The 25,845-nt window shown below is 41.9% G+C and overlaps 1 protein-coding gene across 8 annotated transcripts in view; it reads right to left on the reverse strand.

Annotated features, from left to right (window-relative positions):
* Positions 1 to 8,978: 8,978 nt before the first annotated feature.
* CYRIB (CYFIP related Rac1 interactor B) overlaps positions 8,979 to 25,845 on the reverse strand; it is a 100,623-nt gene continuing 83,756 nt past the window's right edge. For 3 of the 8 annotated variants that reach the window (XM_075085826.1, XM_075085827.1, XM_075085830.1), the window contains 10 exons: positions 25,479 to 25,561; positions 19,558 to 19,679; positions 17,735 to 17,840; positions 16,561 to 16,697; positions 15,830 to 15,907; positions 15,617 to 15,733; positions 14,536 to 14,615; positions 13,230 to 13,356; positions 12,349 to 12,419; positions 8,979 to 9,781 (listed from right to left, as the gene is read on the reverse strand). In XM_075085826.1, coding sequence (XP_074941927.1) covers positions 9,718 to 9,781; positions 12,349 to 12,419; positions 13,230 to 13,356; positions 14,536 to 14,615; positions 15,617 to 15,733; positions 15,830 to 15,907; positions 16,561 to 16,697; positions 17,735 to 17,840; positions 19,558 to 19,679; positions 25,479 to 25,551 — 975 coding nt within the window. In that variant the 5' untranslated portion in view covers positions 25,552 to 25,561 and the 3' untranslated portion in view covers positions 8,979 to 9,717. The remainder of the gene's footprint in view (positions 9,782 to 12,348; positions 12,420 to 13,229; positions 13,357 to 14,535; positions 14,616 to 15,616; positions 15,734 to 15,829; positions 15,908 to 16,560; positions 16,698 to 17,734; positions 17,841 to 19,557; positions 19,680 to 25,478; positions 25,562 to 25,845) is intronic. The other 5 variants (XM_075085829.1, XM_075085832.1, XM_075085831.1 and 2 more) reach the window with 2 other exon arrangements.

The raw sequence follows: 25,845 nt of genomic DNA on the forward strand, positions 1-25,845 counted from the left end.
CTTCTCTTTCCTCCATACTGTTTTGGATCTGTTCATTGGGGTGGGTTTTTTTTCTAAATTTTTGGGAAACATTTTCACCACCCATTTTGCGATGGCCAAAGCAATTGCTGCCCAACCTCGACTGGGTCCTGTAATACCACTGTCTCACGACATACGTAGTTATACGTACCCAGGTTACCATCCCTTCTGCTTTCAGTCTGCTGAGGTAGGAAAGCATGGAGTGGTTTGTTGTGGAAGCAGCTGGGTTTGGGCAAGTCTTATACAAAGAAGGGCCAGAAGATGCTTCTTACAGCCAGGAAGGCTGACGGTGGTCCTCAGCTCCACAACCTCGACACAAGCACTTCCTGCCCAAATGTGTTTTCTTTTGCTGTGGCAGACCACCAAAGGAATTTAATGGTCAACCCCAAACTTCTGCCTCCAACAGCTAGTGATTTTTTGGATGTTATGGGCTCTGGCCCAGCAATCCCCAGGAGAAGGTGTAAGATGAATGCCGTGGGAAAGCAGCGCCCAGGGCAGGAGCCAGAACAGATGTGCTGGGGCAGCCGGTGCTGGTCCAATGACACACAGCAGCGTTTGCACCAGTGAGAGCCACCTGCAGGCTGTGCCAGATTTACCCTACGGCCATAGTCTCGCCAAAGGGAGTATGTTCTGTCTGCAAGGAGGAGATGCAGAAACGCCCCAGCCATCTGGGTCAGCTAGCGCTGGCACAGGGAGCAGGCAAGGCTCTGCAGAGATGCCCAGTCAACGTGCCTGTTTGGGCTCCTTTTGGGGCCCTGCTAAGCCACATCTGAACTGGAGAAGAGGAGAAGCAAAGAGCTCTCTCTGGGATCTGCCAAGCCCACGGAGTCGACCAAAGCATGGAAAGGACAAGCACTCCAAGGCAGACCAGTCAGTGCCGTGACCAAAGGATGAGGGGATGCAACAGCAGCACCGGCTGACATTGACGGTGCCACCATGAAGTGCTGCTATCTCCAAACGAGCGGTGTCAGCCAGCGGGGGCTGTGCACCTCCCCTCACGAGCCGGCACGCCAGGAGCAGTGGTCTGTCTTTGGCACAGACCACGCAATGTGACTCGCAATCATTGCAGCGCCTGCACTAGGACCGAGCCTGCCTAACAAGATTCAGTAGTGGGTGCATGCGGACATCAAAGTCAAATAGTGGGAGGCTGATCCCTGTGGGACTAGGCAAGTTTAGCAACACCAATCCTGGGCAGCCCCTTTGCCATTGCTCTTCATTGTGTGAACCCTTGCACAAAAAAAATTCAAATTATTTTTGTGCATTTTCCTGCAAAACAGCAAGACAGCACCCAACGGTCAGCAGCGCTAACAGACACCAACAGGATGGGAAGCAGCGTTTGGTCTGAGTCCTGGTAGGTGATGATCTTCCAATGATGCTACTAAAGAGTTACCAGCTTTTTCTCTTGGCCTGAATCCCAAGCCCATGTTTGAAACCAGAGGAGCATTGATGTTGTTTGCCTGCTGAGGAATAGGCATTTTTGGCAACAGGCTGCTGGTTAGAAGAGGTGACAGGACCGCTCAGTGGCTGAATGACTCCTGAAGAAGAAAAGGAAGATTTTACCTCCAGATGCAATTTGCTTAGCATCCCCAGAAACTTCTGCAATGCAAGCCTCTCTGCTTTCCCCATTTACAGCCCACCCTGTGCTTGTCAGGATACGTGTTATCCTTGCACAAAAGTCACCTTAACAAGGGTGCCCCAAATCTTATCAGTGACTCAGTCACACGGATGTGACTTGGGCTCCAGAGCCCCACTCTCGATGCTCACGCGGTGCTTGTTTCACCAAAGCGTCAGGCTGCACCTGAAGCGGTGCTCAGCGTGCCTGCTGCCCGCTGCCACTCCTCCGGCACATCCCCGAAAACCAGCGCAGCGCTCGGCTCCAGGCAGCCCTCCTCCATCTCCAACGCCTTTCTGAAGAGGAAGCGGCGCAGACTGACCAAATTCCGATCCCCTTACACAGCCCCTCAGAGCCGCTCCCGGGGCGGCTCGGCGCAGCCCTCGCCCGCTTACTGAGATCAGAAAACGCAGCAAGGATTCAGAGAGCCAAGCTCTTCCTTTACGAGAGAAATTGAGTGTGGGATAATCCTAACCTCAGGCTAATTAGACCCCAGAAATTTCTCTGCATTGGATGTAGTCTCAAGCTGCATCTGTTGTTATTGACATTACAAAAAAGGAAAAAAAATGGTTTTGGGAAAGAAAGTCCCAGCCCAGGCGTGGGGTGGGGGGAGGTGCAGCAGACTGAAGAAATCACTGCAGCGCACAGTATCAGCTCCTCCCTTACCTGCAGCAGAGGTTTTATTGGAAACAGTAGTGATACAGTAGGCTATTTAAAAGATATATAACATACGCACAGACAGACGCGCAAAGCGCTCTTCGTAGCAATAGCTGTAAATGCTGATCTAGGCTCAGACCACAGAAATTTCTCATGGTCTGATCTCCAGCTCCCCCAGACTCCAGAAGAAATCCACCCCCGGTGCAGATGGGGCGGGCTTGGTCTCCCATCGGATCTGTCTTTTAAGGGTTTCCAGATCCGAGCCTCAGACGAGCCATCCCCGCGCTGGGGCTGCCGAGACCAGGGCTCAGACCCAAAGAGTAAATACGAGCCCAAACTGTGGGAAGGGGCCATGAGCCTGCCGGGCGTGGAGCAGCCGACGACGCCCCTGCAAACAGCATCGTCCCCACAGCCTTGTTGAGGAGAGACAGCTATCTCTGCTAGAGGTGAAGGGGGACAGACACTGAAGATGAAGGTGCCTTCGAGGCTGAAGGTCCTTAGCAAAGCGACTGACTGAAACCCCACTGCTCTGCTCCCTGAGCTGCAAAGACCTAGACAGCGCCTTCCATAACCAAACCCACCCTGTAAAAACTAATTAAAACGTTTAATTAGCTTTTGATTAACAGCATATTTCAAAATTCTTTGGAGACTTGCAGATGGGCAGAGGCACAACTGCGGGGTCTGGGGCTGTTCGTTTTTTAGACAAGCTCCCTCTTTGAGAGCAAACACGCAATTACGCCGCGGTATCAATTGTTCCTCGTTTGCAAAGCCAGGGCATGAGGCAAGTTGTGTTAATGTGTCAAAATGAGGGGAGAAATAAAGAGAGCAATGGATCACCGAGTCTTTGAAGGGAAAAGTAATATTGCAGTAATTTATAGAAGGGAGAGTTTGTGGGTGGGACCGCTGCGCTCAAAGAACAGTGGCCTTCTGCCAGGAGCTACAGCTCGTTTGCGAAGAGCATCGCTGCCATCTTCAGGAGAGCCCGTTTCTCTTTCCTGCTGTGCAGCAGCTTTCCCAGCAGCACTTTTTGGTTTATGCAATGCAAAAGGAAGGGTTTTCTGCAACTTCAGCCGAAGTTATATTTTTAGTTATTACTGACGCTCTGCGGACAATGGTTAGGTCTGACGCCTCCCAGCTTCTTAATTTTGACACCTCAAACTGCCTACGCAGGAACATTTCCTAAGCATAATTTCCAGTTCAAACTTAAATTTAAGATGGAAAAGACCTGCCCGCCAGTCCAGCAACATTTCCTAATGGACACCTCTCACCCTTTAGTCAGTCTAGCTTAAATGTCTCCGAGCAGCCACCCTCCTCCACTTCACTTGCAAGACATTTAGGTTAGCATAAGGGATGTGCTGGGAGACTCCTCATGGCATCAGCCGACTTTCCTTCCCATGGCATTAAATCATTCTCCCAGCCAGAACACAGTCAGTCAGCTGCTAAACACAGAAAGCACCTCCAGCCCGGGTCTCCCCGTGGCATTTCACTCGCAGGCACTACAAGTCATTTCCGAGATGCACAGCACTGAATGTAGAGTGTATCACCTTAAAAACAACAGTAAGGGTGCTAAAGATGATAAAGGCAATTGCTTAAAAGCTAGGAAATAGCACAGTTAAGACTTCCCCGTTACTTAAGCTCAAGCCTTTCTGCAAATGCACTCCCACACTGCTTTCAATTACACCGATGCCGATCAGAGGTCACACAGCTCGTTATGGGGACATCAGTTTAATACTGCAACGTCTCCCTCCACCCTGCAGTCAGACGCACGTCTCGTGCCCCTTCACCTGATGGGTGCGTTCCCAGCCGTGTGGGATGAGCTGGATATGTGTGCACGCTCCTTCCCCAAGCCTGGACACCAGCCCGTCGTTTGGCCAACGTTCAAGCATTACTTTGACACAATGGGCACATGTGAAATCATGCGATGCGGGAGGACGGGGAGCCAGGATAAAATAAGCAGCTCAGTTTCTTCCTTGCCTGCATCCAAGGAAAGGATGGGCCACAGATCAGGGCAGACACATGCTCTTGCCAGGCCAGCTCTGACCTGGGGTTGTGTTAGGCACCCATGGCTATAGAGGCCACCTCTTTTCTGCCCCCGCTACCAGCAAGAAACAAAGCCATAAAGGACATACAGATGTCACCTGCAGCAGGAGCTCTCCATGCTTCTGCAGCTGGGGACATCAACAATATGGCCTGGATGGCGAGGGAGGGGGGAACATGCAGAGACACTTCCAGAGACCTCAGGATCAAAAGGGATTTGCCATCAGCAGCGGGGAACCCCACGGCAGGAGCCAGGAGAGGGCACAGCTCTCCAATGTCCCACTTCACCATCACACTCACCAGGGGCTTGTAACTCCTCGCCTCATTCATCGGACACCTCTGACCCCTGAAACAATGCGTTGGCTTCAGGGTAAGGCTCAAGCGTGAGCACAGAACATAGGTTGCCAGGGCAGGAGCCTGCAGGGGGTTGCAGACTGGTGTAGTTCACAGCAGACTGCTATGGGGGAGAAGACAAATACACCTCCTGAATTTCTCCAACTCCTGTTGCACAGAGATCCCAGAAGCCATCCTAGGACATGTCCTTAATTGCTCCTAATCACAGCAGCACATGGAAAATAACAGACAGCACCAACATGCTTCCATGTATAGTAGATAAATGCTTTCAAAAGGAAACAAAAGGTCTTGCATGAAGTCGTAACTGTGAAACACGTAGAGGTGACTGAGTAGGGCAGCCAAAGAAAGGCTGCGAGTAAGGGTGGCCCTGAGAGGTCCGAGACCATTCGCACACAAGGACAACCTCAGTACGCATGTTCCCAACACACCAAGTCTATGTAACTTGCTACCAGCCCACCATGCACTCACGCGTTTCCTGGTGAAGTAATTACAGCACTCCAGAAGCTTTATTCTCCCACTTGCCCAAGTCCTGCAACTCGTAACATCCCCGCAGTAACTAGATGACTTCACCTCTGCCCTGTACCGCTCCACAAACACCCGCTTCACACTACTACAGCTGCGACAAAAAGGGACCAGAGCATTGCTCAGATTCAAGAGACAGGGTCAGATTATACCTGGTTGGATGTGCTCACCAGGTACAGCCCTTCTTGTGTCGTAACTCTGACAGAAGCAGTAAGCTCGTCCAGGCACCCTTGTATCATCACAGTAATAGAAGGATGAAACCAACCTGAAAGGATCATTAGCACTGAAGCAGAGGGAAGCAAAGCACTGCTCCAGATCCAGGGCACTGAGCTGGATGCAATCATCCAGTTTTTAAATATCCCACGTGATAACAATTCATTACAAAATTCATATGCAAATTGAAAGCATGAACTTTATACCAGGATTGCTTTAGTCCTTGCTTCACTGCCCCCAGATGGAGAGCTGCTACTCTTGATCAGCCAGCAGACATCACACCAGACTTGGGAAAAGGAGTGAGAAAACTTCGCTTAAGCCAGTAAAAAGACCAAAAGGAAGAGCAAGAGCAAACAGCCTGGTAACTCGGGGCTAGTTCTCTATTTTGATACAAGAAGCTGCTTCACAAAGAGGTATTTCTCAGAATTTTGAGGAACAAATAACCCCATCACCACAGCCAGGAAGGGCATCCTCAAGGACACCTCCTGCCTCCAGTGGGACTTGTTAGCACACATGGCCGCAGCGCCCAGTAAATATCGCAGTGAGTTTCCACACAGACACGCTTCTGCAATGCCACAACTAACTATAAACTCACAGCAACTGCATAAGCTACTCCTTGTCAGTTATTTACATTTGTTTCACAGGTGTAAGTTTTCAGGGACAGGACAACAACCCCAAGTTTAGAAAACCTGAAGCAAAGGAGGATGGGCATCCTTGCAGCGACGCGCAGCCTGGAGCATCGCCACGTCCCTGCTGCTGGAGGCACGCTGGCATCGGCTTTGCGAGCCAGGAGAGAGCAGCCAGAGGACGGTGCCTCCAGAGTGAGATATTTGCCTGGGAATGCTTCGAGTCCACCTGCAACGAGCCGTTTCAGGATCTCCCTCTGCAGATCTGCTCCAGCCAGAATAAAACTAGGAAATAGGCAGCATTCCTGGCAAAGCGAAATCCTGATGTGGTTTGTAAGCAGAAGATACAGACGGGAAAAGATTCTTTCTTTAGGAGAAACATTTCCATAATATGTGTACTTTTTATGTGAAATTTTAAGGACCAAATCAATATCACATAAGCAGGCTGGTACTAAAGAACTGCAGAAAAAAACCCAGGGCTTGTGGGGTGGCACACACGATTAGCCCTGCGATCAGGAGCGAAGCCACCCAGCCCCGTCACTGCCTACGAACGGTGACAAGCATCACGCAAGCCCTTGCGGACACATTTCCCCCAGACACGCTTGTGCCCGCTATTTGAGGCCCATAAGAAAGCAGCAGTAGCATTTACACTCCGAGTCACTGCATCACAAGAAGACCTTCCACCCACGACAGCTACAGGGTGGTTACACCCACTCACGGCACAGGGAGAACGGCTAATTTAAGCACAGCGTTTAGCTCAACCATCGAGTCCCACCCAGCCCGGTACCCCCAGACTCTAGGCTATCACAGACACCAGGGCGGTGCCATGCAAAGTGAGCAGTTTTCCCCCCAGTTACATAAAAGCTATAAAATCTCTTTCGCGGCCAACACGCGGCGCTGAGCCTGCCAGCTGCTCTTCTGCCCAGTACCAGAGACAACAGCAGAATTAGAAGACAGAGAAGATGATTGAAGAGTGGTTCTGCGAGGAACAAGCACCAAAGCTGCTGCAGCAGCGAGCATGCAGCAGTCCCAGTTCAAGAACGTGAACAGCTGATGCCCGATGCACTGGAAGGCCCCGTTTCTTCTCTTGGAAAGCTCACGAGCAGGGAGGCTGGCCCGCAGCGCTGCAAGCCAGCTCTCATCTCCTTTCCCAGCTGCGTACACAGAGGCACTGCAGAACACAAATGCCGGAGGAAAGAAAGGAAAGCTCCAATTATTCTCAGACCGCAAGAATGACGACGTTTAAAGGAAAAGATATTGGCAGGGCAGCAGAAAGGAAGAGCTGTCCAGAACAAGTTCTGTGCCGTTTTAGGCAGCAGCCTTTGAGGCAGGCAGGCAGGCATCTGCTCTGTGGCTTGTTCTCCCACAATGGCACCTGGGCCGCATTTACTGTTTCATGTGTTTTCTAATGAGAGCCAAAATAAAAACTGGAAAATACTTAAGTTGTTCTTAAAACCTATTATTTGTAAATTGGGTTTCCTCTAGAAAGCTTTATTTCCAAAATACTCCTCTCCAGTGTTATATGATTTGCCCCTCCCGTGATTATTATTCAACAACTGTATTCACAGTAAAAAGGCTGAGATGAAATGGTTTTTCCCTGGGGTAATGCCCTCATGAGCACAGATACCCTTTCAGATACACGCAGAATGGTTGGTTGCATACAGTTTGTAACACTCATACAATTCTGGGAAAGTTTTTTTCTTTCTTTAAAACAAAACACACAAAATCCCCCAAAACCCCACAAATCAAGTTTTGCCCTTTCTCAGCTGGATTCGTCTGTGATGCCGCCAAAAGCACTACAGAGCAGTATCATGTCGGAGCAGGAGTATTTAATTCCTGTGGCCAGCACAGCCCGTGGTTTGCTTTGTCCGTAGCAGGGGGCTCTGCTAAGCATCTTTGGCTGGAAAGAAGAAAGAAGTATTACCCTGCCTGACAGCGAAGGATGTGCAGGTACCAGCAATACACACTCCTACCTCCTCCTCTGAGCTCTTCCTCAAGCGTCATGACTTAAAATTTTGCAGATCTCGTATTTCCAAAAACAAACAATCAAAAGATAAAAAGGAGACTCTCTCCTGATGGTGTAGAAGGGGCACCCAGAAGAAATCCAGCACGGCCACTGCTACACCGTATTCGGAGCTAGTGTGCCACATGTTAAGTTATGAAATACTATCTGTCCAGCAGATAAAGCTGAGGGTGTTCACTCTTGTCTGCAGGTTTCAAATCCCCTTCCCAGAACACTGACAACTCATTTTAGGCATAATCACAACAGCTCCACACACAAGGTGCGCTAATGTTCGCCCATCGATGCAAAACGTGCCATTTCCCAGAGAGATTCTTTCTAGCCATTCTCAATTCTTGTTTTCTCCACCAATTCCTCCCCTCCCAAAAAAGCTTATTTTTCTTCACCAACCTCTCAAAGCTTAACATTTGTTGTGATAAATTGCTACCCAAACAGGAAACGTTATTTAGCATGGTAAGATTATTGAGATGTTACACACAGTTCAAAATAGCTAGATCCACGAGAACAGACACCAGTACAGAGCGAGGGAAGTTAGTCTCCCCACCACTGGCACGGAACGAGCCACACTGACATCTAATCTGGAACATGCTTTCTGGTGACTGTACCGAGACATCAACGTGGGCAGCCAAAATGCAGGTACTTCAGCGACGCCTCCTGGGATCTACCCGGATTGCACAAGCAGTTCTTCCCCCAGACCCTGTCTGAACAGTATTTCTGGGGACAGGGAGGCAGCACAGAGTGGAGAGCCAGAGCCCTGAACCAAGCTAGGCTTAAATCAGTGGATTAGACTAGCGGGTACTGGTAATGAAACAGCAGAGTTTTCACTATATAAAATTTATAAATTTATTTTTTTTTTTTTTGTAAAAATCCAAAGAGCACGAAGACATCTCACTCAAAATACTGGTAAATCAAACCACACTTAGAAAAACGAAAGCTGATTTTATTATCTTATCCACAGCCAATCATTTGACATGAACATGCATACGTAATTTTGCTACGCACACACCACAGTTTAACGTTAGTTATTAAAGGTTAAACATACAACATACATCCTTACAAAAATGAGTCAAAATGCAAACGTAACTTTTAAACAAAACAGTTTTTACTCATTTAAAAAAACGTTTGTGTTGGGTACCATTTTGTACAAACACAGTTAATTTAAACAAATCTGCTTTTAGTTTCCTCATGGTTGCACATGAAAATAAGCTGCAATAGAAAATGAAGTCATCAAGGGATTTTTAAATAGCAGAAGTAGGCAGTCTCGCCATGCAGAAGAAGCAATATTAAATATTAGTTTTTCAAAAAAAGAAAAAACCCACAAGTTTAAAAATATTTAGTTCAAGTCACAAATCTTTCCCTAGTACAGAGAAATCCAAATGCAACGCATAATTAGCTGCCGCTTAGGATGGCTATTCTGAGAAGTAGAAATACTTTCCAGAATTGATAATTTTCATTGATTTGGCACAGAAAAGAAGTCTGAGCTTGCTGAAGAACAAGAAAGGATTAAAAAAGGGTAAACAGGAAGAGAGAAAATAAAGAGCAAGAATGAACGAGATAGTAGTTGCAATCACTAAAAAAAAAAAAACCAAAAAACTCTGTGCATCTCAGTCATTGCAGAATACTGTCTGTCTACAGCAGGAGCAAATTCCAGGTAACTGTTATTGCAACATGGATTTGATTTGCTTGGAGGTAGTCTCATCATTCAAATGCTTTGTTGTGTACCTAAACACAGAAATAAAAAGCAAGGTGAGAAGAGCGTAGATGCCATTTTACTTTGGCTTAACAAACGCGTTATTTCTCTGTTCACGGCCCAACCCGACTGCACCAGAGTAAAACCCCCAGCCACTGATCACCACCCACCCCACCGTTACCGGGCACACAAATCTGATTTTCTGACATTCTGATCAGAAAATGCTATTATCCATCAGCCTTCGCCAAGGGGGGTTAAAAATAAGCCTCAGCCAGATGCTGGCTTTCGTGATCATAGGCCGTTTCATAGGAAGCTCGTGTTACCACTTGAGATAGATAATTACCAATAAGACAACCTCTGAGTTCTTTGTTCGTAGGAAACATCCTCAAACAGAACGTAGCTTCAGAAACTTTTCTTCAAACCTTCCAGTGACCAAATCTTTCTAAGATCCCTCAATGAGAATGGATTTAATAGCTTTTCAGCCTGATTTCCTATTTAGTTAAGCAACTGCGCTGCTAAAACTAATAAATTCTGGCTTCTTTGTGTGACTAGTTTTCCTAATCTTCCTTCTCTAACTGTAATCTAAAAGCAAATATAAAACTTATTCCATAATTTAACATGTTAGTTTGCGCTTCTGTTGTTACTCACAACTGCAGTGATGTTTTATTGTTCACTAGAAGAATAGGCAATGACTTTTTGTTTTGGAAATTAGTATCAATATAGATTTCAGCCCTTTTTGGTAACTTATACTTTCCAGAAACAAGAGGCCGAAGGTTTTCTATAATCCTGAAAAGTTATTGCGCTTGGTATTCTTGCCCATGTGAAAAAGCTGAACACGATTTTTACATGAAATCCAAATTATAAACAGCTGCTGTCCCTCCAAAATCCTCTTGAGAAAACACAAGAACTAACACTCCTCCAGAATCAAAGACACAGATTTGACTTAATTTCTCACGACATCATCTTGCACCTGCTTTCACCACACACACACACACAGCAGCTCACCTCTGCGTCTCTTCCTAACAATTCCAAATGTGATTTTAAAAAGAGTTAAATATCCTACCCAGACGAGTACCAGATGTATGAAACCAGGGCTGTTAAAGTACGGATGCATGAAATGGGTGGGTGTGGTGCAAGGTCAGCACGACAGCGCAGGCTCAACCCACACTAACCACAAAATAATGCACAACGGAGTGAGAACCTGAGCTACACTTTCCATGTACTTTAATAGTGTCAACCATGATGGGAGACGTGAGGTACCAGTCTAGATCGGTGTCCATTTGCAGCTGCAAGCACAATAAATTAGAAAATAAATGCTAATATAGCAGTTTGCCTCTGGAAGCTTGTGTTTTTGCTCATCACTACCTTGAACACTGATCATGTACAGGATGTTCAGATTTGAATAATGAAACGGTTTAGGCATGGAAATACTCCCATGAAGTCTCAAATTAAGCCCAGATTTTATTTTTTTTCTTTAGCTAATAGTCTGAAAAAACTTTGCAAGTGAAACCACTTATAATACCTCATGATTTCACTTCTTACCACATCTTAACACAAAAAGAGGGCAAATGAAATTAAAGCAGTTTTGCTACGCGTAAGAAAAAGTAGAACTGCACGCTTTCAGGGAAGGCAAATCAAAGCTTCCACATTTCAAAGGGGGTGCATGAATAACAGTGCCCAGTTACAGTTAGCTGTTACCAAAGTAATATGATACTTTTTCAGGTAAGGACAAGAGCGAAGCCTTCAGCTACCTGTCATATTTTGCCACTTCTTGCCACTCCTCTGATGCTGGACACCCACATGAAGAACATGTTACTGAATATAGATATTAGCTATATGACCCAAATTAGCAGGTTTTAGGTTTCTATACAGAATTATTAGTTTTTCTTTACCCCTCCAATTAACGTGGCAACTTCTTGTCTATCCTACAGCAAAACCACTGAGACTCTCGCCTTAAGCGCCTCCCTATAAACCCTTCATGAAAGAGGAACAATTTCTAGTTACATATCAAAAAACTGCCTTACATGTCTGAAGATATCTGTGAAACATAAAAATCACATGAAACTACTCATATGTTCTACTAGTAATAATAAAATCACTAAGCCATGGTCAAACCACACAGAGCTGAGGATATGACCAGTGCAAACTAATCCAGCCATTTCCTTGGTAAGCTGGCGCAAGTTACAGTGCGCGTACTGCAGCCGCTCGTTTGCTGCTTCGGTAGTTCAGTCAGTAGACGCGATCACAGCTAACTCCTAGTGAGCTTTCAGTACCTGTTATACTTGTCATCAGTTTTAACTTCAGGCACAAAGTCTACTCTGTCACGCTTACCTCTACAGACTCATTCTTAACCTCCATGAAGATAAAATATGCAAAAAGTTGTCTTCGACTGAACAACTGCAAGTTTACGACCTAGATTTTAGAACACTGTAGCTTCATCCTGCATCCCTGTCTCAAGACACATTGGAAAAGAAGCCTGCAATAACCACATTCACCCTTTACCTGTAACACTGACTAAATACTTTGCTGCTGAAGTAAATGCCCTGAACAGCTTATGAAAATTCACATTAAAACATTTCAAATAAAAGAATAAGAGTACCTGAGAGCATTTAGAAGGCCTTCTACACTGTTAGGAGGCTGGTCTTTAAGAACTTTGATGCATCCTTTCATCTAGGAGTTAAGAAAATTATACAGTTTTTTTTCATGCTAATACCTTGTAAGTTTACAGAAGTGTTTTATATTCAGTTTGTCAGAACAAAACAAGTATTTAGAAACTGCAGCGGTGTAAAGACATTTTCTTGATATTAGTAAGGAATTAAGCTTTCAGTATTACATTTTCCTATGACAGAATGGCTTAGCTACTTAAAAATCTGCTTATCTTTAGACAATGCAAGCTGATGTCAAACTCTGTTATCGACCTTAAAAAAACTGTGAACAAAAATCTTTGTTTATCATAAATCCATTAAGAATGATTACATTCAGCCAGTGAAAGGGTGACAAACTCTGTAGCTATTACGATAGGGTAATAGTCCATTTGAAACAGCCAGGAAGCAGCATACAGTAACAGCATGTACTCTATAGACTTTGTACCAAACAACAGCAGGAAGTTAAAGACATGAAGACTGGTGGATGGTGAACCTAGCTTTTGACCAGATAGTGAGAAACAAGCCAGATGCTGCTGTTATTTTCAGTCATTCTGATTTGGATCTATCAATGCAACCACTGTTTCTGAGTATTTCAAGACACTACTGTTTTGATAGAATTCAAAACAGATTTTTTCATGACTTAACAATGACCATTTATGCGTCTGACGGCCTAGTTTGTATTTCTCACTACTTATGTATATGGTCTGTTAACAGCTACCACTACCCATTTAGCATCAATCCAAAGAGTACCTCTGCTACTAGAACCTGGAGGACAGAAAAGGAGCCTACACGCAATTTAAATACTCAAAAGATTATTTAATAACAATAAACTTACATCAATTTTTGAAGTTTTGGCAAAAGCGCCCACTGGATGCACGTGGTCATAGAGTATGATGACACCCACCATTACCCTCAGACAGAATGATACTGTTTCCTCGTTTGTAAACCTGCTTCTATATTCGCTGTAATTTAAAACACAGATTATTATCTATCAAATACAAGAGTACAGACTAGTAACCCCTAAAATAAGATTAAGGAGAAAAATCCTACTATAAATCCTGAGAGAAAAAAAAAGACCCCAAAGAAGCCAAACAAAAAACCCCAAAACCCACCAACCCAAAAAACTTCTGAGAGTTTTCCTTTTTTCTTTCAATAACCTGCCTACAAGTCAGACCACTGCTTAGAAAGAGTCATCTGAAGATTAACAAAGATTCTCAAGCCTAAAATAGTGCCCTGCTGCGATGCCATTTCAGGTATATGTTTATCCCCACCGCCAGGGAAAAAAAATAAAATGAAACCAATAAATACTAACTTTGCTTTCAATGCTTCTTACGCTTTTCCCTGCCACCTTCTAATACACATGCAACCCAAAACACTGACTCGGGGCTGGGGGGAATGCAAAACACAAAGCAAGCTTAATGAATACAGTTTAACTATTTTCTTGAATTGGACAGACCATTCCTAAGAAGGGTAAGAATATAAATGTTGGGAGCTCTTAATGTCCTCCAAAACAAATGTATGGCAGTATTTGGACAGAAACTTATTTAAACAAGACATACCTCATGCCTAAGTAAATTTACCCACGGGAAGCTATTTAGAACCCAGAAGAAACAGATAAAAAACCCACAGTTTAGTTTGACTTTTTGTTCATACTCCCAGTGCCTCTCAAGTTTGCAGTAGACAGGCTGCCTTCATGCCTAAAAGTCATCTCGTAATTCCCCAGACAGAGGCGCTGTAATTTTGTAACAGCCATCAGCCAAGGCACCTTGCAAGGAGGTACCATCCAACGCATTGCCCATAACCCCGCTTTTCAAGAGGCCCTAGGCAATCATGCTCCAATAGTGTATTTTTCTGCATTATAGATGAGACAACCATTTATAAAGAGTGCCAAGAGGTTGTCTAGCTTTCATAGCCATTTTATTTTTAAATATTAATATGTTCAGAAAAGTAGACCGCATGATTTGCATGGCCAGCAAAATGAGACAAGTTAGTTTCACGTCAAGGTAAACAACTAAGTTGGTAAAAAGAGAACATGATAGCTCCTAATTACCCCAACTATGTTTCTTCTACCTTATGCATCACAAGTCATGTCTTAAATACAGAGATGATTCATACACCATACAAGCACTGTTGATACTCACGGGGTTTCCAGCATGACCCTGCACACACTAGCCATGGTGCTTAAGCAGTCTGTAGTATTCTCTATTGGTAAATTTTTATTCTGCAGAAGAGAAATAGTTTCCAATTCAATTATTGTGAAATATTATACTACAAAACCTAAACCAAATCAATGGTCTGCTGGCATGGCAATATGAAGGAATTAAAACCATCAACAACCGGAGTAAGGTGGGTAGCCTCGCACTGGTTTTTAAAACTGTTACAATAGATCAGCGACTTACAGAGCAGGCATTTCTACAGCCAAATACATGCGTCTGCTGCAACAGTAAGACTTAAAATTGTTGCAGACAAATATCTCAAAGAAACGTAAAATAAGAGGCCATTTTTCAAGGCATTTCAAGTGTAAAGCAGAACTTAAGAAAAAACATTAAAAGACAAATGCTTCTTTGTATTAATCATGTAATTACAGTTATTTTCTATTACAAAATATTGTGCATTCTTTGCATGTAAGGCAAAAATCATCACAGTTATCAGAAGACAAGCGCAATACTTGTAGTGACTTTACCACTAATATTTATTTAGGTAGTTAAGGATAAATAGGGATATGTCAAAGTGTTTGAAGACTTTTCCAATTCAGGTTCCTCCCCTCTTCTGCAGTAACATAAGTATACTTGACTTTACACAGCGAAACAGAAGTGTCTTGGGAAGGAGAAAAGGAAGCTACATTCCAATTCTGTTCCCTATTTCAGGCACAGAGAATCAAGCTGTTTCCCTTTCAGTTTTCCTGAAGTTTCTGCTCTAAACCACTACCAAAACACAGGCAACATACCTGCCTCTCCCACCTCCCGCCCTGAAGTTATTGCTACCAATGTTGTAATACTACCCCTTAACTTTTTGCGACACATCCACCAGGTGGCCAGCTGAACTTATTCTAACCTCTGCAGCATCTGAGAAAGATACTTGATGTTTTTTGGAGCCTTAAAAAACAAGTTTGATTTCTAGATGCCAGATTAAGCCTGGTAGAAGAGTTCTGTGTTACAAAACGATGTCTGGCCCTGCAGTGCTTTGAGGTACCCTATCCAAGCCATAAATCCGTACTCTTACCTCTGACACAAACTTCGTTGTAGCATCACTTAAGGTTTTCAACATTGGCGTTGCTTCAGCGTAAAATAAAGACATTCTGTTTGCCAGCTCATTATTTACTTCATTTTCTCCCTCTGCCTATAAAACAGAAGGAAAAAAAGAATGTTGTTCTGTACAGGAAAAAGATAGGTGGTAGTATAAGATTACATTTCGTCTCGTCCAAGGGTTACCTACTGGGACATTGTTAATCCTCATACGGCTCAGAGTTCTTCTATAGTAGCTGAAGTCATTCTGTATAGCAGGATTTGTCATCTATACAGGTACGGAAGCAAAAGAGTTGTGACAAAGTCCAGAAAAATACGACAACAAGTTTTCATAAAACGTAATACTAAGAACAAGAAAATATTCACCCTTCTGAAGTTAAAAGGCCCGTGACATGTTTGGAAGCGATATGTACAACAAAGCTTTCTGATTAAATTCTCAGATTTTTCAGAACAAGTTCTAACAAGAACAAGAAAAGAAGTAGTCTCCTAAAGTGGAGTTTGAAATTAGTAAGTTGAAAAAAAAAAAAATGGATTTGCTAGTTTTGACTCCAAGGATCAGACCAGCAAATTAGTATCATCTCAGCTAGTTCTTTGCACATTAGCAAGAAAATAACTGGACTATGGGTGTGCACATACGAAAAGCAGCAGCAGCATTATCCCAAGAGGTATGCCAAATTCAGATGAAGAAACATGATTAATATGAACTGAAATATAACAACTGCCTAAAGCCAGTATGGTATTTCATCTGCCTTCCAGTTTAACCTAACTCTAGGTCACGCAAACAAGCCGAACATAGTAGCTACTTCAGCATCTACTGCATGCTCTACTCCAGAATGGAACACAATCCAGACTGCTTCAGTAAATAGACTTGTTTTTCTTTTTGCTAACCTCTGTGCTTACAAAATTACAACCAGTTCTTACCTTGAGCTCATCAAACCGGAGTGTAAAGTGAAGAATTTCTGCAAACTGCTTAGCAAGAGCCTGCTCTCGCTCCAGGTGCTGCGTTGGTGAATATGGAGTGCTTGTCAGGGCTCCCAACAGACCTCGCAATCCTGCCTCTTAAATGAGAGGAGAGCGCTTTGCAATATACAACTGCACCTGCTTCTTCTCTCTCTACTGACTGATATTCTGCATGCTAGGCTTTAAACATACATCTGCCTAAATACATGGGTTAATAAAGGGCCTTGATGAATTGCTTCTATGTGCTACTGTTACTGTACTTACAAACTACTGTAAAGACTAGGTCTAATCAGCACTGACAGCCACGAAAAAGCTTCTTGACAAGTTTTATTCAAGCTGTCTGCAACATTTGCGTAAAACGTATTTCAATAACCTGTATTAGCGGACGGCAGCCTTTAAGGTAACACAGAATTCAAGAGGTACATGCTTATCAGCAAAAGTCATGTTTTATTTAAGATAAACTTATAATCCAACTTTCTGCCTATCTTCTTGAGATAAATACCTCACCTCTTTAACAAAGCAGAATTTGTCTGCAAAAATATTCAATTTTTTGAGCTCGTTTTTTCATGAGATATGCTAATAACTGTGTAGAAGTGATGTAGCAACAGATAGTTTGTGAAAAAACAAACCAAGTCTAATAGGTTTTATCAGCTTAGACACAACAACAGTCAGGTTGGTTTTGTAAGAGGCATGAAGGGCTGCCATCTTAAGTATTGCACCTGCATGAACCAAGATCAGGCATTTCCACAGACCAAATTATTTCTGGTGTTTGCGGGGGAATAACACAGTCACTTTTAATTAGTCTTGGTATCAGAAACATTAACAGAATTAATTCCCAATAAATTAGTCTACTAAATTTCAAAACAATCAGCTTGTTAGTGCTTTCCAGAGTTAAAGAGTTGGAGAAAGACAACGACAAGTATGCTCCTGTTCCCTCTCTCCTCTCAGGTATCCACTGAGGCAAGAAGGTAGTATGCAGATATAAATAAGATCCAGTCCAGTGTATGGAAGGAATCTATGCGGTATGAACTTTTATCTACTAACAAGGGGTTGACCTAGATGTAATCACATCTGAATATGCCAAATGTACTGATTAACGAAGACAAACTCCCCAAGCTAATAACATTCCACTTACCTAGTCTTTGAGAAAATTCATAGAATTTCTTTAGTTTGCCTACTAGTGGAACAACTGCACCCCATGCCTTCTCTTGCAGCTTCTCATCATTGGGATGCTGTATTGCCTTAAATTAGATTAAAAAAAAGAGGAAAATAGCATGCTTAGATTAAGCATAACTGATACATTACTGACCAAAAAAAAATTAAAAAAAATCTCCACAAGACATGTTAGAGGAGCTAGTAATTAAAAATTCTACCTATTGAGAAGTTTCCAGTTGAGAGACAAGCCTGTACTAACCCATGTCTGTTCCAAAAAGCTCTAAATACTTCTGTTGAAAATAAGCATTCTGAACATGAATACAACTTAGAGTATAAAGAAATTTTTAAAATACAGTTACTCAAATAGGAAAATTTACATAACCAGATCTCGTTAATTAAAATCAACAACTTTACTGGGGTACCTCCAAGCAAAAAAAGTTTAGTGATCAAAGCCTCATTCTAATGTTGCTATTTATCATCAATTTCTGAATTTGCGAAGAAAAAAAAAAAGTCAAATTTGCTGTGAAATTCAGGCTAAATATTACAGTAGGAACGTTTAAGCAAAATCAACAACATAAAGCACCACCAAGACATGGTGTATACTAGAGCTTTGAGGTATATATGCATAGACCTTTTGTCTTTACAGTAAGCTTCCCAGACAGATAAAGACTTAAATTCGGTCTCTCCACGTTTTTAAGATAGAAACTAGACTAGTTATCAATGGAAAATTCCTAAGAAAACAGAAATAAAAATGCTCATAACTCTCCTGCTGCATCTTCACAGTCCACTGCTTGATTCCTTGACCTGTTTCACTCAACCCTGGGCCGTGAGTTGCAGCACACTCCTCTCTGGCCCCTAGGAAGCTTCCCTCCTGCGATGTCTGTCTATCTCTCAGGAGTGTCTCTCTTCCTTCTCCATGGGAGCTGCAGGCTTCGTTGCCGAGACCCACATTTCTGTCACATCCTACAGCCTCTCCCTGAACATGCTCCTTCCTTGAAGGAACAAGTAAGTTATCTCCCCTCCTAAGGATCTGGTGTGACACAGTTACCCTCCTCAAACCTACCTTATGAATCCAATAGACACTGAATAAAAACTCAGGGTACTTTAAAGCTGAATGGCTCTGAATACCCCAAATTCATCTACAGTGAGCAGACACTCCTCCTGCTTTCTAGGATTTCTTAGGAGTACATTACAATAACTCCTCACCTGAGAAGCAAAGTAACCCCATTACTGCATCTGAAGAAGAAGGGAAGGGATTGAGAGAGTATTTATTCAACCCTTTCTTAAAGGTAAAGGAAAAATGGAGTGACGCGCTGTAAAGAAACTTTGCTTCTGTTCCAAACATCTACTTTAGTAAATAAAAGCCAATTAAAGGGGATTGACAATGGGATGTCTTTTGTGTTAGCATTACCACACATCAGACTTCTCCAACTAGCATATAAAAAGATGCTGACACTAGTCAATACTGCATTGTAGTCACGCCAGGCTCCTTCCACATTCGCCACTAACTCAAGAAGAGCTTACATGGGAATACAAGAAAAAAATCAGTAACAACAATTCCATATAAAGTTTGAGAAGCATCATTTGCTGTTACATATGTGCATTAATATTATTGAAACAAGCGACATCTGTTTCACTGTTAAAAAGGAACATTCCAGAGCAGAAATTCAAGACAGCAATTTTAATAGACAACATGCTCTGCCAAAACAGCTCCTGCAAGCAAAGTTAAAATCCAGCAGTGTTTGGTTAGGGTCAGACAATGAACAACCACAGGTTGTGTGCAATCATAATGCTCTAGCTCACCTCTCGTATTTCATGGCCAGCTCCTCTATATGACTGCAAGTCTTCCAGTATTCCTTCTGCATCCTTTAACACTACATTCACCTGATTATAAATTTCCTTTTCAGATTCTGTAGGTTGGGCATCTAAACAGCAGAACATATTAAATATATATATATTTTTAACAACAATATGGAATTCAATAGGCACACCATCACCTATGGGACAAATTCTTCATGCAGCAACTCATCAAGAATTTTCATTCTCTGAAGAGCTACTACAATGTAAAGGAACTCCAAGTGAGTAATTGTATTCAGTTTAGTAGTGTTTTAGCTTCATTTAACATCCCAAAAATCGACCTGGAATCTATCCTTCTTATTTAAAGTTGGTTTAGGAGAAGAAATCCTGACAAGTTGTCTTTATGACTATTGTATCAATCTCACCTTAGAGTGCAGTACAAGCTTAATGGAAGAGACTTAGATAAGCACTCAAGAGACACCACTCACTACAGATACTACAGGAGGTGTTCATGTCTATGGTTATCTAGAAACACTGCAACAGATTATTTTCCATCTTCCCTGCCTCTCCTTTTAATGGTTGGGAGAAAAACTGTATCTTTTACTTTTAAGCATATTTAATTCTCAAAACATATTCTTTATTGCACTAATTGCAAAACCAGAGCTGAGAACAAAAAGATCTAGTGTAAACTTGTTCTTTTCCCCTCCTCCCTCTTCAATGACATATGCCATCTCCCAGTGTTTCTATAATTAGCTAAAGACTTTGCAAAAGTATATTTGATCATCATTTCAAAGAAGCAACACATACACATTTAAAGAAATGGCATTCAATAAGAAGTATGTTTTGAGAGAAATCAAAGGGCTTTGACCTTTAATCACCTAGTGCAGGTACCTCAGACCTGGTTTACCTGATATGACATCAAGTTTTCTTTTAAAAATCTGATGGAAGCTAAGCCATAAGGCTAGTTCCTTTTCGACTGATACACAAAAAAAAAAAGTTACTGAAGCTCTCACAAAAAAAACCAACCCACTTCTCAGTTTACATGGGCAAAATATGTTATGAAATAAATATCAGGATATTTTAATCCAGGATTTCCAATACCAAAATTCAGGGTATTAACAATAGATTCTCTTTTATAGGGACAAACAAAAGCTATCTATGGACAATATCTCTTCATGATTTTATGCAGTTTAAAGGGTCTGGAAAACATCTTTTTAAAAGTGGCTTTTCCATGACCCATATGTCTAACTCCCACTAACAGTGATGGAAGTTAGTTATATACTTACATTAGAAAGAAAAAAACATAAGTTTCACATGCATTGCCTGTCTGGATTTTCCTGTCATTTTTGCATAATACTTCTTATTTTTATGGTTTACTGCCTAGAGAGTGGGCATTATTAGCCAATATGCCTATATATAGACCTTGCAACAGTTTAATTGGGATATTTTGAGAATCATCAAGAATTAGCACAGGTAAAAAAAGCTGGTCACTCCTTTTAAAACAAAAAAAAGTATAAGAGCACCACATTGATTAGGCATCAAGTAAAAGCGGCCAGTGCTTTTCAGATCATCACAAAGGTCACATTTATAATTTTGAAAGCTGCTGAAGACTGCTGTAAGAAATGAAGACAAAAAAAATGAGGGAAAAGAGCAGACAGGTAAGCACCAGTTGACTGGCAGCAGTTCATGCACAAACATGAAATGCTGTAGTGAAATACAGACTAAAACATGAAGTTCTGTAGCATTCCAGATTGTGGTGTTAAATAATGCAATCAAGACTTGTCACTTGGATCGTCTCGCACTGAGCACGTCTCTTGCCTATTCAATTTTTCATGCCATTTTTCGTTGCCCTTTCTAGTAAGGAGAGTTCATTTTTCAGTGGGGGGGGGTGGGGGGGGTGTATATGTGTGTACAGCAGAAGGGCCCACAAGAACTCCACCTCCTCATTTTGAAACCTACCAACAAGCAGAACAGAGGTAGTACTATGACCTTCCAAGTTTAGAAATTAAACTAGTCTTCTAGATAAAAACTAACTGGTCTTCACTGAACAGCTGGCTACGCAAGTCAACACCTTCAACGCCTCTGTTGGTGCGTTTCATTTAGGATGTAATGAGCCAAGTACTTTATTTCATTTCCCTAAAATGTTCCAGGAAACCTAAAAGAATGGTTTATACTTAATTTATTGGGGTGGTGGTTTTTTTCTCGTTTGCTTTGATTAAAAGAAGCTTATAAATACACGTTTTGAAGTCCAGTAGGCACTGGATTATTTCTTTTGGTATTATTTAATTTTGGTGCACCTAGTCCCCTGCAACAGAAGAAAGCTGTAAACCTGATTTGTCCCACCTAAGTTTAGTCCCATCTGTAATTCTTCTGCACCTAGAAAAGAGCTCAAATTTAAGAAGTAAACCTAAATTCTTTTATGTTCAGTTCACAATACATTTAAGATGTATGAGGATAGATTTATAAGGCACAATATAGAAAATCTTCAGGCCCTAGTGCCGGCTGACTCAGAACAGTTGGTTTATTTGCTTCTCTGTGCAGGTTAGAGCATTGTATTCTGAAAGTCCGTCATAGATGGAGAAAGAGGGGAAGGTTCCTCTTCTAAGCACTACTGTAATCCTGAGCATATGGAGGCAGCGTTCCCACATATCAGTATGTACCTGAGGGGTCAAGCTACAGGACTTTCACTTGAGAATCACTAATTGTGGAACTCATTTTCCTCAGTGTGGAGTGGACAGAGCAGGAAAGGAAGTTGTGCTTCTGGAGCTAGTCTTGACAGCTAAGGGAAAGCAACCAGCAATGCTAGGCGTCCAAACAGCAGGAGGTAGGAGGCATACAATTTCAGGGATTTTCCCCCCTTCCCCTTCCATGGATGTAAATTCCTGCTACAACTTTATGACAAGGCTTTGCCTTTATCCGGCAACATTTTCCATTAGAAAGAACAAATGCAGTAAAGCACAGCACAGCTCATGGCAACGTTCTGAGGTTTGATATTGTTGCCAAAGGAGCTGACCCCCGGTTATTCAGGGCAACTTTCCCCTTTTTAATCCAATAGTAAGAGAAGTCAAGACTGAGGTCCCTCAAGTAAATGAGGAGTTCAGCTTTAAGTAATTTTAAATTTAATCAAAACATTACTACACTAGATGCAATATACATTTAGAGTTCAGAAAGCTCACACGGTAACATATTAAAGACAAAAGAGTAGACTTGAAACAATATACAAACGCTGTTATGCAAACTAAATGCTATGGAAGTACAACAACACATTGCATGCGGGGAACACATGCATTTAGTGACTATTAAAAAAATATTTGGCTAGCCTACAGAACCAGTAGGGAGAGAAATCTGGGGTTAAAAGTTTATACTGCACAGCAAACACTGTTTAAACTGAGATTTTTCCCAGGGAAGAACACATCAAGTCATCTGAAACCATCTGGGACAAAACTCACAAGCAAGGGAGAGAAAAATCCCAGACTGCTGGGGATGAAATAATTTATTCATCTCTATCATCATTGCTATGGAGAATGCTATCTTTGTGGCTCCTCTGAAACCTAGCCAAGTTCTTTGGAGGTAATGCAGAATACTCTCAGCACCAGCTTGAGATCACCGTCTGCAACCAAAAGTACTCTGTATTTTAGCTACTATTCAAACTGGAGATTTGGAAAAGGTTTGCACTGTGACAGTAATGACACCAATGTAAAAGCTGAGCTGTAAGTTTCCCACATTGTAGGTGGCTGTTTTATGTTAACAGCATTGTCCTTTAAGCTGTGCACTTTCCTTTGCTCATGTTGAAATGGCACCGCAGAGACTTTAGTAGAATACTTAAAACAACTATTTGTTTCAAATAGGTACAGTGAATGACCACAGAAACATAAGCTTAACCAGTGTGAAGGCAAGGAAAAGCCAACAGCCCATTATATAATTTATGGGAACACTTTTTTGCATGTATTCTGATAGTCAGTCACAAAATCACTGGAATCTAGCACCAAGATAAATATCTTAGAAACCATTCTAAAACTTCTCTAAATTTAGAGGTTCTATCCCTATAAAGCTTTATGGACATTAGATTCTTAGCTCTTTACTGTGCAAGAACTATTCAACTAGCCTGCTCACCCCAAAGATACATAATATATATGGATTTTAGAACAAAAGACTTCAAACTGCATATTACTGGGCCAGGCGTTACACAGAACTGGCAAATTTGTTTTTAATACAGAGCTTACTTGCTCTTCCACATAAAAACACAATGTTAAGTATCACAAGATTAAGTGCCAAGTCTTGAAGAAAGATCTTGACTGTGTCAAAGCCAAGATCCTGTCAAGGCAAGCTATCTGAAACAGAGTAGAGAGAAGCATGGATACACAGTGTAGCAGCAGAAACAAACGCAGGACAGGGTCCAAAATGAATAAAGAACAGTCTAACAATTCAGCCATAATATAAGTCTCTTAATTTGACTGCGTATGTAAACATTTCATGTCAGCAACCTGCTACTTTCATGCCAAATCCTGTTCATGCTCAAAACATGCACTGATACAAAACAAAACTGATAGCTAAAGAATCAATTTTTTTTTAAAATAGCACCAATTTTTATTGCAATTGATTTTTCAATTATGCCTTTTGTATCCAGCTAACGTCAATTTGATTTAGTCCAATGAAATGGTCACTGCAGATTAAGCTGGAGCTTCATAACTCTGATATTCTCCGCTATCAGTCTCCCTCTGTCACTAAGTTGCACCTATTCTGATGATATGTGAGATCTGGCTTTAAACAAGTTTCGCCTCCTGATTTTTTAAATACAGCCTTTGATTATCTTCCCTTTATGAATGATTTGTACAGCTATCATTTTCCAATAACAATATTTTCAGAAGAGACAATTGATAAAATCAACAGTACAGGATAAGGGTTCAGAGAATTTATAACTTTAAACATCACTGAAGCAAAAACATATTTCTCCAAGCATAACCAATTGCTACTGTTTCATCAAACACAACTGAAAAATAATTCGGGGCAAGAAAGGAAGATGCAGTGAATCTGAAATCATCCGTATCACAATACTTCAATTTTTTTGTTATGCTATTCCATAATTCCAATATTGTTTTATTACATGGGCAAAATGTACTTGAACATTAGTTTTCTTATTTTATGCTTGCTGATGGGCAGCTGGGTAAAGCAATTGCATATCTCAAAAGAAAGTAGTTAAACATGCATAGCAGCAGCCAACAACACTTACCTGCCATTCTTAGGCTGTATTACACCATGCAACAAAAACTAAAAGCAGAAATACTAACAATATGTGAACCTTCCAGAAGGCTTGGCATTGATCAGACAAGCTATACGCCTCTTCTTTTCAGAAGCAATTTTGTCTCTATACTCTGAGTTCTCCTTTTAAGGAGGGATGAGGTTAACTGTCAAATTTCAATGCCAAATCAAATAAGGTTCACATATACACCCTGAACGTGATGATGCTGAAGAGCTATGAATAGCTGTTGTGAGCCAATGTGTATATGCAGCATTATTCAATATGCAGTGGCACACTGGAATTAAAGAAGAGAAAATCAGGTTTCACATTCAGCCTTTAAGGTGTATGTATCTCCTTGCAATTTCAATAAGTCTTCAAGTAATTAAAATTCTTTTTGAAGTTTTGATGAAAAGCAAACAGAATTTTGCTTTAAAACAAGAACCATATCAGATTCCAGCAGTAAAATATGATTTGAAAGCCCTCCCTGAAATAAAGATTCTACATTTTAGAAACTGAGGTTATTTTAAAACAGATCATTGCTTTCTACAAAAGTTTGCTGAACAATTATCCATAGCTCAGGCATGCAAAGCTGTTAAAAAGATGGCAAAGTGAAAACATACATTTAGTACATGACAAATGCAGTCTACTGCAGGCAAAGAGTAATAGATATATAAAATCATCTTCTCACTTTCAAAATCAAGGAAAAAATTTGGCCCCTGCTCAAGGTCTGTGCATGTCAAAACTTTTAGAAGGTTCCCCATGTTAAGGTACCTGCCAAGACAAGAATGAGAGAGAAGAAAATTTTCTTTTTTATAAGAAGGAACAGCCCAAATATAGTTGATTGAAGCGGTGGGGGAAAGAAGACCGGAGAGTTCCATCAGGCACAAACCCGTCCTTGAGGCTGCTGCCCTGATGGGTGAGGGAGACCCCAACCTCGAGGGCGTACAGCTGGTGATCCCAGAGATGCAATGCAGCTTTCCTGTAAGGAGTGACTACGTCACCAACATCTTCACATCCACCCCTTCGAGAAAGGGGCAGAACTCCAACTGAAGGCG

The sequence above is a fragment of the Phalacrocorax aristotelis genome, chromosome 2 (assembly GCF_949628215.1).
Source record: "Phalacrocorax aristotelis chromosome 2, bGulAri2.1, whole genome shotgun sequence".
Classification (NCBI taxonomy): Eukaryota; Metazoa; Chordata; class Aves; order Suliformes; family Phalacrocoracidae; genus Phalacrocorax; species Phalacrocorax aristotelis.